The 22,039-nt window shown below is 46.4% G+C and overlaps 1 protein-coding gene across 4 annotated transcripts in view; it reads left to right on the top strand.

Annotated features, from left to right (window-relative positions):
• LOC123753955 (uncharacterized) overlaps positions 1-22,039 on the top strand; it is a 59,947-nt gene that overhangs the window by 2,830 nt on the left and 35,078 nt on the right. For all 4 annotated transcript variants that reach the window (XM_045735972.2, XM_069308029.1, XM_069308018.1 and 1 more), the window contains exons 2-3: positions 3,893-5,250; positions 8,005-8,140. In XM_045735972.2, coding sequence (XP_045591928.2) covers positions 4,067-5,250; positions 8,005-8,140 — 1,320 coding nt within the window. In that variant the 5' untranslated portion in view covers positions 3,893-4,066. The remainder of the gene's footprint in view (positions 1-3,892; positions 5,251-8,004; positions 8,141-22,039) is intronic.

The raw sequence follows: 22,039 nt of genomic DNA, 5'->3' as shown, positions 1-22,039 counted from the left end.
ATTTTTTTTTTTTTTTTTTTTTTTTTTTTTTGAGATATATACAAGAGTTGTTACATTCTTGTACAGCCACTAGTACGCGTAGCGTTTCGGGCAAGTCCTTAATCCTATGGTCCTTGGAATACGATCCCCTGCCGTGAAGAATCGTTTTTTCATCCAAGTACACATTTTACTGTTGCGTTAAACAGAGGCTACAGTTAAGGAATTGCGCCCAGTAAATCCTCCCCGGCCAGGATACGATCCCATGACATAGTGCTCGCGGAACGCCAGGCGAGTGTCTTACCACTACACCACGGAGACTGCTATTCAAATTACTGACCCTCCCCAGGATGCAACCCTACAACAAGCTGACTTAACTCCTGGGTACAAGTTTACAGCTAGGTGAACAGAGGCAATAGGTGATAGGAAATGTGCCCAACCATTCCTGTCCCACCCTGGATTCGAACCAGGAATTCTCGATTGTGAGTGGAGAACTAATCCGGTTGCACTACCGAGACTCTTTTTCCAGTAGTACGTACAGTGGCAATTGATAGTGAAAATCATTATCATTATATAATGATGAAAGTTATATAATGATAATGCTGGTGAATTTCCTTACAAATGGGTGATGTGATGCCTTGCCATCTGGAGTTTGGCACTAGGATATTCAGAGATTTTGTTAGGAATTTTTGGGTGCCACTTCTTTTTGTTAATACAATACTACAGCATATCTCTGGGTTTTGCATATACAGAGTCAATTCTAGTGTTATTATATAGAATAATGTCTAATAATTATTAAATTAATATAGCAAATTTTTAATAAACCAGGATAGTAAATAATTTAGTGTTTTGGGACTGGCGACTTTACCCAGTGTGGTTCCCAGTGTCAAAATCCAATCAATCAATTGGCACGCCTATGGACCTGTATACAATTTATCCACAATCTGTAGGATAAATAAGAGATTTTTTTTGTACTATTCTTTAATTGTTTCCTGGGATTATTGCACTTAATATAGTTTGGTACAAAAATGTGCAAAACAATATTACAAAGTGTAATTTTACTATTTAAGAGCATAAAAGTTAAACAGGCTAGGGGAATGTTATCCGTATCCAGATGGTCACTGGTCTCGAGACATTGCTAGTTTAAAAAAAATATGTTCTCTTCATTATTTGGAGAGAAAAAAATACCAGAGCATCTCCATACATTACACAACTATATACAGTACAGTACATTAATATGATAATATATTATTAAAAAAAATTGTGACCAAGATTTTTGATGTCCTGGTGCACAAGGAAAATATTTTGATTGCCTAAATGATGACTTTAAAATTAAATATTCAATATGGGTTTGTAGTCTTTTTCAGGTAGATATAGGAACCCCATAGTTTTGACCGATATTGGTAGACACCTAGAAAGGGTAATACTGTACTAAAGTATAATATGATGTCTGGAAAGATCCCACAAAAAAATGACAGTGTCAATCTTGGGATGGGATAATAAGCTCCAAATCACCTGGGAATGCCACTGATTTAAAAGTGAAATGTAAGACTGTACTACAGCACATGGCATGTAAAAATTGGATAGTAACACTCACTGGTTCCTAGGATATGACACTGAACATGGGGGGGGGGGGGGCATCTGCTGCTGGCCTCTAGATATTGGTCATTGTACAGTATGTAGTTCATCTATATGAACTACATACAGTAGTTCATCTGTATGAACTACTGTATGCCACATCTGTATGAACTACTGTATGTTCTACTGGCACGAACATACAGTAGTTCATACCACAGTCTTAGCTCCTGTTGTGCCAAATATCTCTATAATTTTTAGTAATAAATTTTGCATGTACAAACAGCTATGCCGGGTGTTTCAGTACTGTACATGTATATCCTCATTAGCAAATCAATACAACATCAGCAATACAGTTATTTTATTTTACTCGTCCCTACAGTATGGAAAAAATGAAAATATGGTCACCTTAGGGATCGGTAACTTTGTGCAGGTAAAGTGAGAATACACATGCATTTATCTAATTTGTTTATTGTACATTTTTTTTTTTTTAGGCCTGGAATGGATTAATCCAATTTACATTATTCCTTGTGGAAAAAAATTATTATTCAGTACTCGAATGGCCTTCTGGAACCAATTAAGTTTTAGTGCTGTAGCAAGATTCCACTGTACAGTACAAACTATTTAGTGAACTATATGGTACCAAACCCAATTCATTGCAGTAAGGGATTCGTTGCAACCGGAGATGCCTCAAGGATGCATTTCCCACGCCCTATGGGCATTTCACTTGGCAAAATTTTAATTTCAACCTGTAATATAATAGACAACTACCAAATGAACACATCTGCAAAAAAAAAGTAACTACATCTAGCTCATTTTACTCATCCCTAGCATCAAAATTCGTTTTCAAAAAGGTAGCAGTATCATACCTGGATGAACAAAAACCTTGCGAACTGAAAATTAAAATAAATCATAGAATTTGGTTTAAATATTTTCAATAGCTTTCCCAAGGCTCCAACTGTTCTTGTAGTGTCGAGTCCATCTACAAAAAAAACATAAACAATGTGATTGGAGCCATATTTAGTATCACCATTCATGCCCTAATATTTCCCATGCTCTATGGGCTGACTTCACTGAGTGAAATATTAATTTACACCTGTCATATGAAGGAAAACTACCAATATTACTACAAAATATTAAGAGTCATTTATACTTAATATTTTCCATGTTCTATAAGCTGATTTTACTGAGTGAAATTATAATTTCAACCCGACCTGTGAAGAGCAACAACCAAGAGTACCTATCTGCAAAGAGATTTTACTACATCTAGCAAGTTTCCCAGGCCCAAGCCTTGAAAATCTCATTTTCAAAGAAAGAGGGGCCCATATTTTACTGAATCCATATTTTATTTTTGTTTTGATTTACTATTGAGTAAATGTTGTGGCTTTTAACCATTTTCTTACCCTACAAGGGAAATATTGTCTTAATAAAACTTTAGATATATTTACTGACTATGACTGCATATTCAGTGTTTATTGTTTTATTTCTTATGGGTTCTATCCCTCTAACTTGTGCTCTTAGATCTTGGTTTAATTGGAAGAAGATTTCTTTGAATGCCGTATTTGTTCAGAGTTGACGAAAATGACGAAAACTAACTACAATCTCTTTATTATAACTTGCACAACGTTTCGAACCTACAAGGTTCATTCTCAAGTGAGGAGTGACAAGACATGCAGAAACATCTGATTTATAACACTGGGAAGTCAGTTACATACAAATTGTCAGGTGAATGGCAAAAGACATAAGAGTAGAGGTAAAGTGAGATGATGGGCCAATAAAGTTTACAAATTTAAGTTTATTAGCATATTGCCTCACTTTCCCTCTACTCTTATTTCTTTTGCCATTCACCTGATATAATTTAATGCAACTGACTTTCTAATGTTATAAATGAGATGTTTCCTCATGTCTTGGCTATTCCTCACTTGAGAATGAACCGTGTAGATTTGAAACATTGTGTAAATTATAATAAGTAGAATATATTATTTAATTTTCATTCTTTTCATTAACCTTGAACAAATGACATTCAAAGAAATCCTCTTCCAATTAAACCAAGATGTAAGAGTACAAATTAGAGGGATAGAACCCCTAAACAATAAAATAACAAACAATGAATATGGAGTCATATTCAGTGAAATGGGTCTAAATGAAACCTGCTGCCAGTATACACAAACTAAAACTTTAATGAATAAAATATAATATGCAATAAAATTATACAGTACAGTACAGGTATATGAAGGGGAAAAATCAGGCTTTAAGTTGAATACTGACCTTGCTCACATAGTGTACAGCACTTTCTTTTTTAAATGTAAATACGTAATGTAATGTATTTCTCATTTATCAGGTGCAGCAGTGAACTCCAGAAGCAGGAATCTCAACTAACAGCAGTTGAATAATTGTATTCCTGCACTACCTACTTGTACAATAAAATTTATCTCGCAGAAAAAAATTTAATAAAGCAAGATAAAAAGTATACACGATTGAAGAATTTTGTTGAGGGATACAAATTATTTGTAAGATGGATGTTGAATCTCACGATGGAGAAGATTTCTTATCAACTGCCAGCCAGCAATTGGATTTGTCACAGAGCAGTGGAGTAATGTCTCTTCCGTCAGGAAACAAGCTAGCAAACATCAGTATAACCTCAGACATCACAGATTCAGAGCTTGAAAATGAAGAGACAGTGCTTGATTCAAGTACTCAAAGTAAAATGAAAACTGATTTGCATTTTACTAGAGAGAGGGGTACAGCTGCTGCTGCTAGTGTACCTTCTAGGTCCTCAACCCCTCCTAGATCAACTGATATTGATGACAGAAAACCAAATGTTAAGGACACGTATCGAGACTATATGCACAATGACAGAGTTCCAGTCAGCACTACAGATTCATCTAGTCTAAAAGCAAATAATGCAAACATGCAGATGATACCTGGTGTTTCTTATTCTACAGTGCCTGTTGTCGAGCATGAAGAACCCTTTACTGTAACTAGCCTGTCCCTTGATGATGTTAGGTTCGCACTACAGAAAAACTGCAATCTTTTAAGTGACAGGCATTTATTAAATGATCTGCTGAAGTCTTTGGATGAAGAAATTGGCCACGATTCTGCAACATGTACCTCTTCTAGCATCTTCGCTTCTCAGAAGTATCCAAAATATTTTGTGCCACCCAACAGAGATCCAGGACCCAGCCTTGGTTGTAAATCATCAAACAAGGCTAATGTAGGGATCATGACACAAAACGCTGCAACATCTGATAGTTCATACGTACAATTAACACATGATCCATATTATGTACAAAATCACAAAAGTTCTTCGTGTTACAATCCTGCTTCATCCATTCCTGGTACGAGCAGTAGTCAAGGGCACCTAACAAATGATAATTTGAGATACATACAGCAAGATTCTCAGAGACCTCAGGCAGGCAGTAATAATGAAGGAGATCATGATAACCTGGAAATAATACCTCACCAAGTGAGTAATGATGTATTTAGTTCACATTTATTCAAGTTTGCTACTACCACTCCCTTTATAGAAGAATTGGGTTGTGATAAGAATCCAGAGAGACATGTTCAATTTCAGCACACACCAGCAGAAGTGAATCCCAGTAGTATATCCACAACTGACAAGTGTGTGCCAAGTCAGCTACAGACTGCAAGCTTAATGGAATCTAAGAAATGTGATATAAAAGTTAATACAGTTTTGAAGTAAGTTGATTTAAGGTTTATGTTTTGGTTAAATTTTGTATTTTTTTTATATAAATTTATTGACTATGGTTGATGGAAAATTTTTCCACAGCCTTGTATATGACCATTAATGGGAGTAAGCTGTTGTTGCCTACTTATAGATTTTTTGTGTTCATGCTACTTCTCTGATTCTCTGCCTGTGTTCATGCTGCTATTCTTGATGCAATGCCTGTGTTTATGCTGCTACTCTTGATGCTCTGCCTGTGTTCATGCTGCTATTCTTGATGCAATGCCTGTGTTCATGCTGCTACTCTTGATGCTCTTCCTGTGTTCATGCTGCTATTCTTGATGCTCTGCCTGTGTTCATGCTGCTATTCTTGATGCTCTGCCTGTGTTCATGCTGCTATTCTTAATGTTCTGCCTGTATTCATGCTGCTATTCTTAATGTTCTGCCTGTGTTCATGCTGCTACTCTTGATGCTCTGCCTGTGTTCATGCTGCTATTCTTGATGCTCTGCCTGTGTTCATGCTGCTATTCTTAATGTTCTGCCTGTGTTCATGCTGCTATTCTTAATGTTCTGCCTGTGTTCATGCTGCTATTCTTGATGCTCTGCGTGTGTTCATGCTGCTACTCTTGATGCTCTGCCTGTGTTCATGCTGCTGCTGTTGATGCTCTGCATGTGTTCATGCTGTGTTGAATGCTGTATACAGAAGACCTTGATCTTATTTGTCTAAGAGATGCATTTTTGGACAACGTTATGCTGAGCAAATTAACACAGAATGAACTTCCGTATTTAGGGGAAAAAATACAATGAATTATAGATACAGTACCTTGTTTCTACTCTTCAGTAATACACCTCCCTTAAAATTATTGGTAACTGCTCTCCAACTTTTCAGCAATATGAAAAGATATAATGAAGAAAAGAACACTTGAGAAGGGCCAAGTTAAAGAATTTGATTTAGAAAGTGTGTAAAGCATCAGCTTATTTTGAAAGCATGATGCCAGAGTATGGTATTTAGGCATAATGCAACAAAACATAACTGTTTTAATTAAACTACACATGGCAATTTGCTTGCTTGTAAATTTACTCTCCAGGCATTATAATTTTTTTGTGGAGAGCCCCTCTGGCTTCCCGGAGCTATACCTGGCTGATGTGTATGTATTAGACTATGCCATCAGTCAATTCGATTGGAGTTCTAGCCTACCGGGGATCATGAGCCAGAACCTGGCCTCCTCAATGAGGCACGAGGAGCAATGGCCTATAGAAACCCGCATGTGGATGGAAGCATTCTATTTCTGCCATCTACCAGGTTAGGCTTCTGCTCTTTCAGTCCTGATGGTCGGTTTGTTCGGTTGCAGCCTTCTCCTTCTTTTCTGGTGAAGAACGAGACAACTGCTTTCTAGAGGGGTCCTTGGGCCATTGATGCTTGGTTGATCAGGCCGGGGGTGTATCATGTGTTGTGTCCAGTTGCGGCTCTTCTCAGTTATCCGCACACTTCAGCTCGATGGCTGGGGATGCGCTTTGGATTGACCCGGTTTCCCCTCGTTCCCTGTTTCAGGGCTCGGTTCTTCCAGGTCGTCCACAGGGTTTTTAAGTCTAGCCAGCCTATGGTCTATCCTCGTGCCCATGACATTAGAAAGTTTGCTACACAGGCTGCCATGTTTGGCAACATATCTTGGGCTGATATTTGGGTGCAGGGATTTTGTAGGTCGAACAGGGTCATGGCCACCTGTTATTTAGTTAACGTTCCTGCTCCTGGGCATTCCTGTGTTGCTTTGGGTTGCAGGTTGCGGCCAGTTGTCTTGACTTCATGTTGAAGAGTTTGTGTGGCAGTTGCTTCCCAGGTAAGTCCCACTTTTCCTTATCTTTGGGTATGTAGCTCCAGGAAGCTGTAGGGGCTCCCAAAAGAAAACCATTGTTGAATGTAATGAAACACCATTTTCTGGGTGAGCCCCGGAGGCTCCCTGGCAACCCTCCTTCCCTCCCTCTGGTCTGTGGTTTTTACTTTGTTTGATGCTTAGCTTCCGAACTGGAGTGCTAGGTAGCCGGCGCAGAGAGGTCCGTGGCTCCCCCCCCCCTCTCCCTCTTGGGAAGGGGAGGGCTGAGTGGACGAGCAACAAGGTGGTGGAGTGTGACATTTGCTTGTTTCCTGGGGATTGGAGAGAGTTCTGCCTCTGTTTTTGGTTTTTAGTTGTAATTTTCTTTCCATGTGAGGTTTGTTTTGTTATGCTTACCTTTCTGGGGGCTTAACCCTGGCCGATGGTAGATAAGGAATACCCCCTCCCCCCAACCACAGGGGTTTTCCAGGGTCATTGCTCCCTACACCTCTCTAAGGGAGCACGACGCCAGGTTCTGGCTCATGGTCCCCGGTAGGCTGAACTCCATAGATTAATGCCCCAGTTTAATGTATCACATATTAGCCCGATAACTCCAGGTAGCCTCCGGGGCTCGCCCAGAAAATGGTGTTTCATTACATTCAAAGCTGTTTTTTTTCATAACTTCACTAAGGTACTAATTCTCATTGTTTGAAGTTATGTTGACTGAGTGCCACCTATATAAACAAATTACAGCAATATACTTCTAAATTTAATGTCACATACACTCAGTGACAATGGTTTTTGTATAATCTTAATTTATTGTATCCAGGGACATTAAATAAAATGTGTTCTATTATGTATTTCTAAGCAAAATTGGATCAAACTTCAATAGGCTGTATAATATGCAATCAATAAAATCATTTTAGACTTGGTAATAGTCTTGTAATGTATTTGCAGACAACTTTCAGGGCTGCGATGGAGACTTCTTGGCTGGGAGGATGTGGGTGCTAGCCCACCAGAAAATGGCAGGAGCTCGCTCGCATTTGTTCATCAGCTGTTAAATATGCTCCAGGTTCATCAACTAGAAAAAAAGGTGATTTTTTTTTTACTGGCCAGTAATTTTGTAAATACAGTATACGAAGCTGTTTGTAAACACATTGAGGACAGGCGATATAAAAAAAAATCCAGGGTAATTACCTAAGTGTAGTAACAGGATGAGAGCTACACTTGTGTTGTCCAGTCAAAAAAAGAAGAGCTGGAACATGTAAATTAACCTGGTGCTGGACCAGGGAGCCGGTCGGCCGAGCGGACAGCACGCGGGACTTGTGATCCTGTGGTCCTAGGTTCGATCCCAGGCGCCGGCGAGAAACAATGGGCAGAGTTTCTTTCACCCTATGCCCCTGTTACCTAGCAGTAAAATAGGTACCTGGGGTGTTAGTCAGCTGTCACGGGCTGCTTCCTAGGGGTGGAGGCCTGGTCGAGGACCGGGCCGCGGGGACACTGAAAAGCCCCGAAATCATCTCAAGATAACCGTGAGAACTCCGGCAGTCGTTCCCACAACCTTGCCATGACTCTTCCTTTAATGATAAAGAGCTTGACCTCACTTCTTCGTAGACAACTGACCCAACTGAGACAACACTGCTGTATTCCTTAGGGTGTATTGCTTCCTCTGCTCAGTTCTATTTTCTTCACCACTGAGAGACATATGGCATTGAAATGTATTTCAGTATGTTCTACACCCATTGTCACTACAGTGCTTTGTTGTACCAAGGCCCACATCTGGCTGCTGGACAGGTAGGGTATGTCAGCCTCAAGCATTTCCTGGGAAGCTCGCTTTTTGAAGTTGTCCCACAAAGCCATGTTTGCCACATCCTGATCAGACTTAGAGCTCTGTGTTTTTGGTGACAAACTGATGTTTTCAGATTTTTTTATTTCTTTATTTATATATATACTGTAGAAGAGTTCTTATACTGTATTCTTGTAAAGCCACTAGCACTCATAGCGTTTCAGGTAGGTCCTCAATTCTAATTTTTCCCTGGAATACGACCTGCCAAATTTATTAAAATCCAGGTACCCATCGATAACAAATCACACACCAGAAGATGAGGAGACAATGATGTTTTGGTCTGTCCAGGACCATTATCAAGTAGATTTTCAATCTACTTGATAATGGGTCATCTGCATGACTTGTCATGCTGTGTAGAGGATGGAGAGGATGGCCACTATGCTCTTTGGGCACTATACTAGCTTAGTTGCACAGTTATGGTGAACAGAACATGTAGATACATATATATATAACGTGTGTGTATATATAGTGTAATAACACCACAAACAGTATAGTTGGAGGAGGGATATTAGTGTGTCTGGCCTTGAACCGGGGAGGGGAGGGAGCATCAGCTGTGTGTGGCCACCTGTGTTGGTCTGAACTCACCATACCTGCTTAGTTGTACAGTTATGGTGAACAAAACATGTAGATTACTTGTATATTACATCTGTATATAGTGAATAAAAGCAAAAAACGGTATGGTGGCAGGAGGATGTTGGTGAGTGTGGTGGTGTTGGGGGAGGGAGTGGTGGCGAGTGGCTGGCTGGTGTGGCAGCCACTCCTCGTTGCTTTTTGACTCGCTATACCAACTTAGTGGTTTGTTACTGTGAACAAAACATGGAGCTAATTATATATAAGCTGTATATAGTCTAGATGCATATTCTAGTGTATATTCGTCTAGTTGTCGGCCTATGTCGGACTTGTTGGTTCTCCGTGGTGGTCCTGCCCGGAAGGGTCGTGCCAGGTCTCGGATTCCTTCGGTCGTCGTAAGCCAGTAGTGCCAGATTCGGGGCCGGCACCTCTGGAGCCATCGGCATCTGATTGGCGCAGTGATCGCTCTGAGCGTTGGTCAGACTCATAGGGAACGTTGGCCCTTTTGCGGGTCGCCCCGTTGACGGGGTGATAGGGAGGCTTGCGCTGTTTGCTCTCGCCTAGTCCCACGATTCATGGGCATTTCGGGTCGTTTCCTCCTGCCTGCGGTGTCATTGGGTCTCTCCTCCTCCTTCGGGGATATCAGGGTTGGCAGGGCAGGCCTCTTCTCCTTTGCTCTGTCAGGTCATCCGGGAGTGGGTTCGCTTGGGTGTGGTCGAAACGACAACGTCCCTCAGGTGGGTTTCCCGCCTGTTTTCAGTTCTGAAACGGCACTGTGTGGATCTGCAGTTCATACTGGACTTGTCTCGTCTAAATCCCTGCGTCTTTTGCCCCTCCTTTCAGATGACTACTGTCTCAGGTCTGGCTGCTTTTGAAGCCGGATGCCTGGATGGTGTCTCTGGACATCCAGGATACGTATTGGCATGTCCCAATTCATCCGGGGTTCTGGGACTGGCTCAGGACAACAAGCTTACCGCATTCGTTGCCTTCCATTCAGCTTGAATCTGGCACATCGAGTGTTCACACACGCTTTATCCGGTCGTGGTGACCTGTTTGTGTCTGTTAGGGGTTCGGGGTCTGGCTTACCTCGACAACTGGCTGGTGTGGGCTCCCAGCCAGTCAGAGTGTCTGCTCGCCAGGGATTTGGTTCTTTACCAGCTCTCCAGGTTCGGGTTCTTGGTGAACTGGAGGATCTGTGCTGGTCTACTCATTGGGTTTGATCTGACTGCGGTGGATGTTCTGGTTTCTTTGGGGTCATCTCTTCCATCACTCTCGCAATCGATGGGTTCGGATCCCGAGAGCCTTGCGTCGGCTGTTGCGTCGCCGGCTTCCTCTGCGGGTTTTTCGGGGCTCTGTGCCATGGCGCCTCGCCTAGCCCTCGCCCGAAGTGTTCACAGATGCCTCGTCTCTCGGCTGGGGTTTTGTGACAAGTGCTCACCAGGCCGGCCAAGGTCAGTGGGATCCGTCCTTCCGTCAAGCTCACAGCACAGTGCGGGAGTTTGCAGTGATGTGGCATTCACTTCAGAGGATTTGTGTCGCTTGAGGAGCAACGATCCGACTCCATTCAGACTGCTCCCCGGTGGTTCATTGCCTGAACCGCGGGGGTTCAATGCGGTCCTTGGTTCTTTGGGGCTGGTCGTTTCGGGTGACATGTCTGCTGAGTTCTCGGGGTTTGGCTGTCCTGGCGGTTCATGTTCAGGGGGTGTCAAACCTTCATTCCCCTTTCCACGGAATGGACGGTCAACGCCGACTCGTCCTGTTGGCTCTGCCGGACGTACGGGCACCCAGAGGTGGGCCTCTTTGCATCGGCGTGATCGAGGCATCTCCCAGTTTGTGGCGCCCTTCCCAGACTGCGAGGCCGTCGGGATCGATGCCTTTCGGCTGGACTGGTCGAGGTGGAGTTACCTGTACCTCTTCCCACCGGTCCGGTTGTTGCTCCGGATCCTGGCTTGTTTAAAGACTTACCAGGGGAGAGTAGTCATGTTGGCTCCTTGGTTAGGCCCACCAAGGGCCGGTCCACGGCCCACGGTCCCCGAACCGGGCACTTTTTGCTCAGTGTCCGAACCCGAGGGTCTTCCTGCAGCTCCGCCTCTTTGAGCAGATCGGTCCGGTCCGGTACGTGGCTGGTTCGGTCTTTTCCTCCACTCTTCGCGTCTAATCTTTTTGAGGCGGGTGTTTTGACTTGTATGATGATCAGGTGGCTTCGTTGATGGTGTCCCACCTACTAGTTTCGTTTAGACGACAGTATGAAATTTCCTGGCGGTCCTTTCAGCATTCTTTGGCTCTCCGTAGGCTGTCTTCGATTTCTGATCGGGTTGTTTTGTCCTTTCTCTCTCTGTTGTTTCAGGACCGTCATCTTATGCCAAATATTGTCACCTCATATCGTGCGGCGCTGGCAGAGCCACTGCAGCTTGCATTCGGGGTGGATGTCACTTCTGCTCTGTTCTGCAAGCTTTCTCAGGCGTTGTTTCACCTCTGGCCTGCTCATGCACCACCTGAGCTGTCCTGGCCGTTGGACCGGGGGCTCTCTTTTTCTCTCTTCTCCTCGGATTGTGGTGGCCCACTCGGTTCAGGACTGTTTTTCTAAGGCTCTTTTCTTTAGCTAATTTATATCTATGATGGCTTTTCGCTGTTACCTGCGCCTCACGGCCTTGGTAGCTGGGGACGTGCTTTGGGTTGACCCACTTTCCCTTCTTCCTTGTTCCAGGGCACCGGTCTCCCAGGTCGTCCGCAAAATTATTCGGTCCAGCCAGCCTGCGGTCTATCCCTGTGCCCACGACGTTCGTAAGTTCATGGCTTTGGCTGCTGTTTTTGGGAATATGTCTTGGGCTGACATTCAGGCACGGAGCTTTTGGAGGTCGAACAGGGTCCTGGCTGCACTGTATCTCGTTAATGTTCCTGGCACTTTTCGGGCGTGTGTAGCCTTGGGTCGCAGGTTGCAGCCAATTGTCTCGACTTCGAGTTTAGGAGCGAGTGACGACCGCCTCCCGGGTAAGTCTCTCTTTTTCTTTATCTTTGGTTTGGTAGCTCTGGCCGAAGGGGCTCTCCACAGAAAACCAGCATTGAATGTAATGAAACTCCATTTTCTGGGTGTGACCCGGAGGCTCCCCGGCATTCCTCTCCCCTCTGGTCGGCATTTTTGATACTCGGCCTCTGAACTGAGGAGAGTTGCATGCGTGGAGGTCTGGGACCTCCCATTTCCATCCTGGGAGGGGGGGGGGAGGCCGCACAGACGGATGTGCGGCATTTGTGGTGATGTCATACTTGTTTCTTTGGTTTTGATTGGGGAGTTCTGTTGCTTGTGTGGCTTTCAGTTTGCAATTTTTTTTTGATGAGCAGTAGTTTGTTTTGGAATTCCCACCTTTCTGGGTGCCTGACCTGGTAGATGGCAGACAAAAGACTGCTTCCAGTTACATGAGGGTGTCTTTAGGCCATTGCTCCTCATGCCTCTCTTGAGGGGGCCAGGTTCTGGCTCTGGTCCCCGGTAGGCCTAGAACTCCTTTGATTGACTGTTGCCACAGTGTAATATATACACATCAGCCCGGTATTGCTCCGGGGAGCCTCCGGGTCTCGCCTAGAAAATGTTGTTTCATTACATTCAACGTTGGTTTTTTGCCAGACTTTCCCGCCCTATTGCGGCCAAAATATACCTCCTATGATTTTTTATTATTTTTCCTGTGATCAGGGAACACAAATGGGAACTTTTATAAGACAAAATATTTTTTTTTTTTTTTTTTTTTTTTGCTCCTGTGGGTGTTGAAGGCCATATAGTCCAGTGTAGTTTAGGGGTTAAACTGCAGCTTGATTCTATCGAAGGGCAGAGAATCTTGTCTTATGAAGCAGCTGACTGATTCTGCTTGGGAAGGTGCTTTCTAGATTTTCTTCATCTTATTTTTTAAAATGACTTTTCCATGTGCTACCTTTGATGATTGATACACAAGTCCAATTATTCTGCAGACAACGAGGCAATATTTTTATATAACTGTGCTAGACATTACTGTGTCCAACCTGCAGGGATCCTTCATATGAATGTAATAAGTAACATTTGCCAATGTTTGTGTACAGGTTACTTTGCTTTACCATTGCTTTATTGAATTGAATTTACACTAATTTATTATACAACAAGGTTATGAGAATATAGATACTGTATGTAAATAGGTAGAAAAAATTTTAAATTTGGAAACAAGTGACATATGATATCAAATCTTCACCAGTTTAAGGTATTGTATAATGGTTAGCAAGGTGCAATATCTAATGTAAACTTAATGTAAATTTATATATTATCTACAGTAAAAATATAAACTGCTTCAGTTTTTTTATATATATAAAAATTGTTTGCTCAATAATCTTTGTAGTTTCTTGCACATAAATCTTGGTTAAGTTAGTTATCATAGTAATGAAAAAAGATATATTCTAGATAGATTGTTCCACAAATTGTTTGTTCATAAATATCTAGTAAAATCAAAGGATAAATGGTACACATTCCCATCTCTTGTGATCCAGTTGGTGGGTTGACTTGTACATCACCTAATTTTGGCCATTGCATTTTGAGTGAGACTTTATTCTTGCTGGGCCTTGTGGGATATACAGGGGTACCTCAGTTTACGAATTTAATCCATTCCTGGAGACGGTTCATAAACCGAAGCGAATTTCCACATGAGAAATAATGGGAAATGAATTAATCCGTTCCTGACTCCCCCAAAAATTAACTTCAAAGTAAATTTTATACCTAATTCACCCAAATCTTCACTACAAAAGTATGTACAAGTTATTACTTACCTTTACTGATGACTCCTGTTAGAATATGGAAGATGGTGAGGAGGAAGGGGGAGGAGAAAAGATGTTACTGTTTGGAAGGGAAGTCTCCTTCCATTATAACATCAGGCAGTGAGGACTTCTCTGTGGTGTGCTCTCTAGCATGTTTTGCCTGCATACCACTAGGACCTGCTTCTGGCTCACTGCTTGATTTTCTCACTAGAAATCGTTCCATTGAAGATTGCCTCTTTGCATCACTTGTCTGTAGTGAGGCATCATATTGTCATTGAAAAGGTTAATGCAACAGCCTACTACAGCTTTCTCTGGATGAGTCATTTTAACAAAAGTTTGCATTTCTTCCTACAGCCTACACCACTTCCTAATTGTTGAGGAATGGACATTCTCTACTGCCTCCTCCTTCCCTGAGGAAATATTCTCAGTTGCCTCTTGTTGCTGCTTCTTTTGAAGGGCTTGGAGTTCTTTGCTGTGTTCCTCCACCAACGCCTCCACATTAAACAGCTCATTAACTGTTTAATATTTGTAAACAAAGCTGCCAAAGATTGAGAAAAGATGTGCAGGTTCATAAGTGCTTGCGTAACTGATTTGTGAATCTGGCCTCAGGATTTTTTGAGTCGCTTCTTGCCAGGCTTTGTCAACGAGTTTTAAAGCACTACAAATATTAAAATGGTGTTTCCAGAACTCTTTGAGGGTGAGTTTTGTGGCTTCAGTCACTTCAAAACATTTTCAGAAAAGTGCCCTTTCATAAAGTTTCTTAAAATTGGCAATGATTTTCTGGTCCATAGGCTGAATTAGAGGAGTGGTGTTAGGAGGAAGGAACTTTATTATGACAAGCTTAAATTTATCCAACAATGCATCTTCCAAGCCTGGAGGATGAGCAGGAGCATTGTCGAGGAGAAGCAGGGCCTTGAGTGGCAAACTTTTCTCCTGCAGATATTTTTGTATGGCAGGGCAAACCACCACATTTACCCACTTCGTAAAAAATAGCCTAGTCACCCATGCCTCATTATTAGCCTTCCACATCACACACATTTGGCTTTTCTGCACATTATATTTTTTGAAAACCCTTGGATTTTCAGAATGATACACAAGCAAGGGTTTAATTTTCAAATCACCACTCACATTTGAATACAGCTCAAGAGTAAACCTATCTTTCATAGGCTTGTGCTTGGGCAATGACTTCTCCTCCTGGGTAAAGTATGTCCTCTTAGGCAATCTTTTCCAGAATAGTCCTGTCTCATCACAATTAAACACTTGTGGTAGGTATCCCTCACTCTACAAAATCCTTAAATTCTTCAATAAATTTTTCAGCTGCTGGCTTGTCTGAGCTGGCAGCCTCCCCATGCCTCACAACACTATGAATACCACTTCTTTTCTGGGGGGAGCCCCGTCGGCTCCCCGGAGCTTTACCGGCTGATATGCTAATGTCAGACTTTGGCATCAGTCATGTGTATGGAGTTCTAGGGCCTACCGGGGACCACGAGCCAGAACCTGGCCCCCTCAGAGAGGCAAGGGGAGCAATGGCCTATAGAAACCCCCGTGTGGTTGGAAGCATTCTATGTCTGCCATCGACCGGGTCAAGCATCCAGAAAGGTAAGCATTCCAAAACAAACCCCTATTCTGGTGAAAATTGCTACCTAAGCCGAACTAGTGAATAGAACTCTTCAACAGAAAACACGGAAACTAGTATGACGTCATACGTCACCGCGCCGCTGTCTGCGCAGCTCCCCCCTCCCCGGGAGGGGGAAGGGGGAGCCCCAGACCCCCCACGCCGGCTATCCACCCATCAGTTCTTCGGCTGATGCTATAGGCAATGGTTATGTGCTCCGGCTCCAGTGGTTGTTTCAGCACTGTACCTAGAGTGTGGTGTCTGTTTTCTAGGTGGTGCGTGAGCCGGGTGTGATTCTTCAGTACTCGGGCTGCATGCGCCTAGGGTTCCCTTCCCTAGGTGCCCTGTAAGTACTGCCCTTGGGGCTTGGGGCCACCTTCCACAAGTTCCTTGGGTCCTGCCCCTGCTTGGCCGTTTACCGCTTGGTTTTCGGCCGCTCTTTGTGTGCTCGGGTGTTCTGTCTCCCTTGTTCGCCTTAGAGTAAGGGGCGGTGTTTGCACTGGTGGGGCGCGGGGTACTGTGCAGCTTGTCTTTACCAATCATAGCGGCCGGCTCTGTTCCGCTTGGGTACGCTGTCCTCTTGCGGGGTTTTCTTTTTCTTTTGTTTATATACCTGGTGGGGGGGTCTGCCTTCGTTCTTGCCCCTTGTGTCCCTTGTGTTCTGAGTATTTCTGGTGGTACCCCCTGCTAGGTCCCCGTGAGTGTACACGTCCCGGGGGTTCAGCTCTTAGAAAGTTGTTTGGTAGCTTGGGTGCCGGTTAGCAGTACCCTGCCTGGGATTACCTGAGCGCGAGTCCTCTTAAAGTAAACGCTCGGGACCCTGGGAAACCCCTGGGGGCGCGCGGGTCCGATGGATGTGACCCCAGAGCCCCCCCTCGCTTCCAGCGAGTTTGAGGGTTGCTCTCACCTTTTGTCTCTGGGTGACTCTCTGTTTTGCCTCCGTCTGCTGCCTGTGGGGTCGGTGACACCTTCGACCCGGTGTCCTGCGAGTTTGGTTGCTCGTTGTGGCTCGGTTACCCAGTTGTGCTAACAAAGCGGGTGCGGGCAGCAGGGGCGTTGCACTTGAGCCTTGGTGGTGGCAACGTTCTCGTGGTTTCCTCCCCGGGAGCCCCGGGGCTGCCCCGTTGTATTTCGTTTTGGGACTTGGGGGTGTTGGTTGCATCCACGCCCCCTTGTCTTTCCCCTGGTTCACCCTTCCTGCCTGCATCCGGTTCCTTACCGTCTGTAGGTTCAGGGCGGGGTGTTTCGTGGTGTTGAGACTCGGGCAGTCTCGGGGAATTCCCCTTCCGGGGTAGTGACGGGGGCATTTGGGCCTGTTCCTCCAGCCGTGTTGTATGAGTCTGCCAGTGGGCTCCCTTCCTTAGTGTTTTCACGGCTGCCCCGGTTTTCTGGTACGGCCGGGGCTTTGGGGGAACGGCTCGGCCCCGGGGCCTGTCGTGTAGGTTCCCGGGGCTGGGGAGGGGCTGCCTTGGGGGGGGCCTTGGCCCCGTTAGACCCCGTGGGGGGTTTTATCCCCCTCTAGGCGGGGCTTGTGGTTACGCGGAGTGGGGTCTTTCCTCCCCACTCGCCGTACGTGCTGTTGGACGTCGGCCCCTCCCCGGGCTCGGTTCCTTGGCCTTTGAGTCGGTTGGTTCCGTCCTGTGGGTGGATGTTTCCTCCCCCGCTTTTTGGGACGGTGTTTTTGTCATGTTTCCCCGTTCGTTGGGGTTCTGCGTGACTTTTGATCTCGGGTGCGCCTGCGCCTTCGTGTGCCTTCGGGACTAGTGTTGGCTTCTGTGTTCTCGAGGGTACGGGAAGGTTTTTCGCTACTTCCCGCATTATTGGAACGTCTGTCGGCTCCTAGTACTTGTCGCCCTGTTGGGCTACTTGTCGCCCTGTTGGGCTACTTGTCGCCCTGTTGGGCTACTTGTCGCCCTGTTGGGCTACTTGTCGCCCTGTTGGGCTCCTTGTCGCCCTGTTGGGCTACTTGTCGCCCTGTTGGGCTACTTGTCGCCCGGTTGGGCTACTTGTCGCCCGGTTGGGCTACTTGTCGCCCGGTTGGGCTACTTGTCGCCCGGTTGGGCTACTTGTCGCCCGTTTGGGTTCCCTTTTTTTTTGGGCTCTTTGCTTCTTTGGCCGGTTTTATTGTTCCTGCTTCCTCTTTTGGCTCCTTTTTCTCGTGCAATAGTCCTGGCTGGCGCCTTCCCGCAGGGAGGGTGTGCGGTTCGGCCAGCGTGTTATGCGCATGCGCCGTGGAGTTTGTTTTGGTCTGGGCGATGGTTCAGTGCTGGGGTTTTGCGCCCTTTTTTGCTACAGTGCTTCGCCTCTCGTTCTTCTCCCTGGCTGCGGTATGTGCCCCTTTGCACCAGGGGTGTCCTGGTTCCCAGTTGTGGGGAGGACACCGCGGTTTTCTGTGTCATGGGTGTGGACCGCCTCCTTCGCCTCTCCCTGTTCTCCTGCGGGTCCGGCTCTGGCGTCTTCACCTGGCGGTGCTCCCAAGTTCTTCTGGGCACGGTTGAGTCGTGTCGAGTTCGAGCCACCATTCGCCAGGTGAGTTTCTGCGGTCTGGCGTCTTTTGGCCGGGCGCTGGATGCGGCGGTGTTCATATACCAGTTTTTATTTAGGTATAATTTTGTACGACTGAGACCGTTCGCACACCAGTGACTGTCCCTTTATCACCCCTTCCTGTCCCCCTCATGTGCATGTCCAACCCATGCTGGAGTCATTCAGGGGACCCTCCTTTTTTAATGTTGTGAGGTGTGGGGGTTGTAGGGTTGGTTCTGTACTCACCTGGTGAGGCTCCTGGCTGTGCTTGCAGGATTTGAGCTCTGGCTCTTGGGTCCCGCCTATCTGGTAGAACTTGCGGGATAGTACCAGTGGAGTGCAGTGGTGCTATTGGCACTTTTGGGGAACACTGTATTACCATCAGTGGTCTGTGCTTGTTACACGACCTACTTGCGAGCATAAGCCTTCTTGCTGGTGCGTCCGTGGACTTCCAGGGCGCACTGGCCTGTTTTCGTATGGCAGTTCCGGCCCGTCCTGGTTGTGGGGGTATGTGGGCCGGTGGACTGCTCCTAGCAGCTGCCTGGTGGGCCATCCTCTGGCCGGTCTGGCCTGACCTTGGGCCGGGCTTGAGGTGTAAAAGAGCTCCCAGTACCTCATCCAGCAGGTATCGAGCGGGGTTTTCTCCGCCGTCGGTCGCCTGGTGCAGGTTTCTGGGCCTGCAGGGTTTTGTCGTGTCTCCGTTGGCCCTGTCTGGGGTCTGCCTGCTCCGTTCTCTGCCTTTGCAGAGGGGAGTTGCTATTTACATGTTGCATGTTGCAGTGGTGCCTGTTGCTGCTGCTGCTGCACGTGAGCATTGGTACCGTGTTTCACGGTGGCGTGTCCTTGTTCCTGTGTCCGGTTGTGGAGTGGCGCTTTGCTGCCGTTTTGTGCCTGGGGATTGCGTGGGGTTTTTTGTCCCTGCCTGATTGTCCACCCCTGGTTGTTCTCCTGGTTTTTTTTTTTTTTTTTTTTTTTTTTTTTTTTTTTTTTTTTTTTTTTGTGCTTCTGCTCTTTCTTCCTGCCTCTTCTGCAGCAGGAATGTTCTGCGTGTGTTCTTAGGCGTTGGTCAGCCTGTGTCCTGTGATGTGCTTCTTTGTCTCGGTCTGTTGCAGTTGTTCGTGCCCCTTGGTTCGGGTCCTGTTCTGGCGGCGACCCTTCCGCCTTCTTTGGTTTTCCTAGCTTGCCCTGCCGGTTGTTGTTGTTTTACTTTTTTTGGGGGGGTTCTTGCGATGTCTCGCGTCGGACCCGTCGTTTCTGAACTCCTGGCGGGCTTGCATGCTTCGGAGTTTTTCTGTTCGGCAGACGTTCCATCTCCTTGTGCCGCCTGGGTTTCGGTGGTCGCGCCCGAGATCTTCTCGCGGCTCCGCCTTTTTCCTGGGCTCGGGGGGGGCCTTGTCGGGGCTGCTTATGTTCTGCCTCGTGGTCTCGCCTCCGGTTGGTGGTCAGGTGGCTTCGTGGTAGGTGTCCCACCTGCGTGCTTTCTTGGCGGCAGTATGGGGTATTTTGGCGGTCCTTCCTTTTCCTGTCCCTTCTTCGGTGGGTCCTTCTTGTTGGCTTGGTTTACTCTCGGCTTGGTTTTCTAGTAGGGGTTGGGGGCCGTCGTCTTGCCACATACTGTCGCCTCTTTTCGTGCGGCGCAGGCGGAGCCGCTTCAGCTTGCTTTCGGTCTTGGTGTTGCTTCTGCACCGTTAGTCAGCTGTCTTGTGCGTCATTTCCCCTCCGGCCTGTTCGTGCGCCGCTTGCACCATCCTGGTCTCTGGTCAGCGTGCTCTGTCTTCTCCTCGGTTGGTAGTGCCCCTTCGGTTCCGGTGTGTTTTTTCGTCGGCTCTTTCCTTTGGGCCTTTGCCTCTGGGGGTCGGTTCGCTGTGTTTTTCTTGCTCCTTCGGTTTTAGCCTTTTGGTTGTTTGATGGCAGCAGTCTCCATCTTTTCTGGCGCGGGGTGGGGCTGCTGCATTCTGGAGGGGTCCAGGGTTTGTTGGTGCTTCGTTGGTCGGGCCGGGGGTGTGTCGTTTTTGTGTTCAGTGGCGGCCCTCTGCTGTTGTTTGCGTGCCACGGCGTTTGGGTCCGGAGCGCGTTTTGCGTTGATCCGGTTCTGTTCTTCCCGGTTCGCGGGTGATGGTGTCCCGGGTGGTCAGCCGTGTTCTTGCGGCTAAGCTGCCTGTGTTCTTCCCTCATGCCTGTGGCGTTCGTGGCTTCGCTGCTCTCGCTGCCGTCTGGGCGACGTGGCCTTGCAGTCTTTCGGGCATGGATTTTTGGTGTTCATGCAGGGGCCTTGCTGCTCGTGGTTCTCGTGTTGTTCCCGGGATTTTCGGGGCTGTGGCGCCTTGGGTTGGCGTTTGCTGCCGGTTGTCTCGCCTCCTTGGGGGGTGCGTGGTGTCCGCCTCCCGGTTTTGTCCCTTTGACCTTCCTCTGTGGGTAGTTAGCTCCGGGGAGCCGACGGGGCTCCCCCCAGAAAACCAGCGTTGAATGTAATGAAACGCCATTTTCTGGGTGAGACCCGGAGGCTCCCCGGCAACCCTCCCTCCCTCCGGTCGGCGTTTTTCGCGTGTTTTGACATCCAGCCTCAGAACTGATGGGTGGATAGCCGGCGTGGGGGGTCTGGGGCTCCCCCTTCCCCCTCCCGGGGAGGGGGGAGCTGCGCAGACAGCGGCGCGGTGACGTATGACGTCATACTAGTTTCCGTGTTTTCTGTTGAAGAGTTCTATTCACTAGTTCGGCTTAGGTAGCAATTTTCACCAGAATAGGGGTTTGTTTTGGAATGCTTACCTTTCTGGATGCTTGACCCGGTCGATGGCAGACATAGAATGCTTCCAACCACACGGGGGTTTCTATAGGCCATTGCTCCCCTTGCCTCTCTGAGGGGGCCAGGTTCTGGCTCGTGGTCCCCGGTAGGCCCTAGAACTCCATACACATGACTGATGCCAAAGTCTGACATTAGCATATCAGCCGGTAAAGCTCCGGGGAGCCTCCGGGTCTCACCCAGAAAATGGCGTTTCATTACATTCAACGCTGGTTTTTTAAAAATTTTCAAACTATCCCCTGTTTGCCTTAGTCTTTCGTATCTGCACTCGTTCCAGGAGTTTTCTTTATAAGGTCTTCGTGCAATACCCTTGCTTTGTCACAAATATGGCCTCCGAAACGCTGTCACCTGCTAACTCCTTGTTGTGTATCCAAATTAATAACAACTTTTCAACATCCTCAAGTATCTGTTCTCTTTGTTTTGTGATTGTTGATATGCCTTTTGCCACTTTAGCACTCAAAATGTCCTTTTTCTTGGCAAGTACAGTACATATCGTTGACATTGATTTGTTGTATTGCCTAGCTAGTTCAACAACATGAGTACCATTTTCATGTTTACGAATTTTCACTTGTTTTTTCCTCTCTGGTCATTCTTACATGTGTTTTCTTGTCTTGAACCTTACCACTGGCTTTCTTGGGACCCATGGCAAGATATATAATAACAACTTTTATGCTCAAATAACCAAAAATATCCTCCCCAAAAAACTGTAAATCCTTGCAAGGAATTCAGGTGGGATATTCACTAGGCGGGAGGCACTGGGAAACCGAGGAGTGATCGCCGTGCCACCACGCACTAGGTCGGCCATACACGTATCAACAAACTCGTATCAGGAGGTAAAGTTCGTAACCCGAAAAGTTCGTAAAGAGGAGCA

This window comes from Procambarus clarkii, chromosome 6, assembly GCF_040958095.1.
Source record: "Procambarus clarkii isolate CNS0578487 chromosome 6, FALCON_Pclarkii_2.0, whole genome shotgun sequence".
Lineage (NCBI taxonomy): Eukaryota > Metazoa > Arthropoda > Malacostraca > Decapoda > Cambaridae > Procambarus > Procambarus clarkii.
Note: the sequence above shows the minus strand (reverse complement) of the source record. Positions and strands in the feature narration are given on the sequence as shown.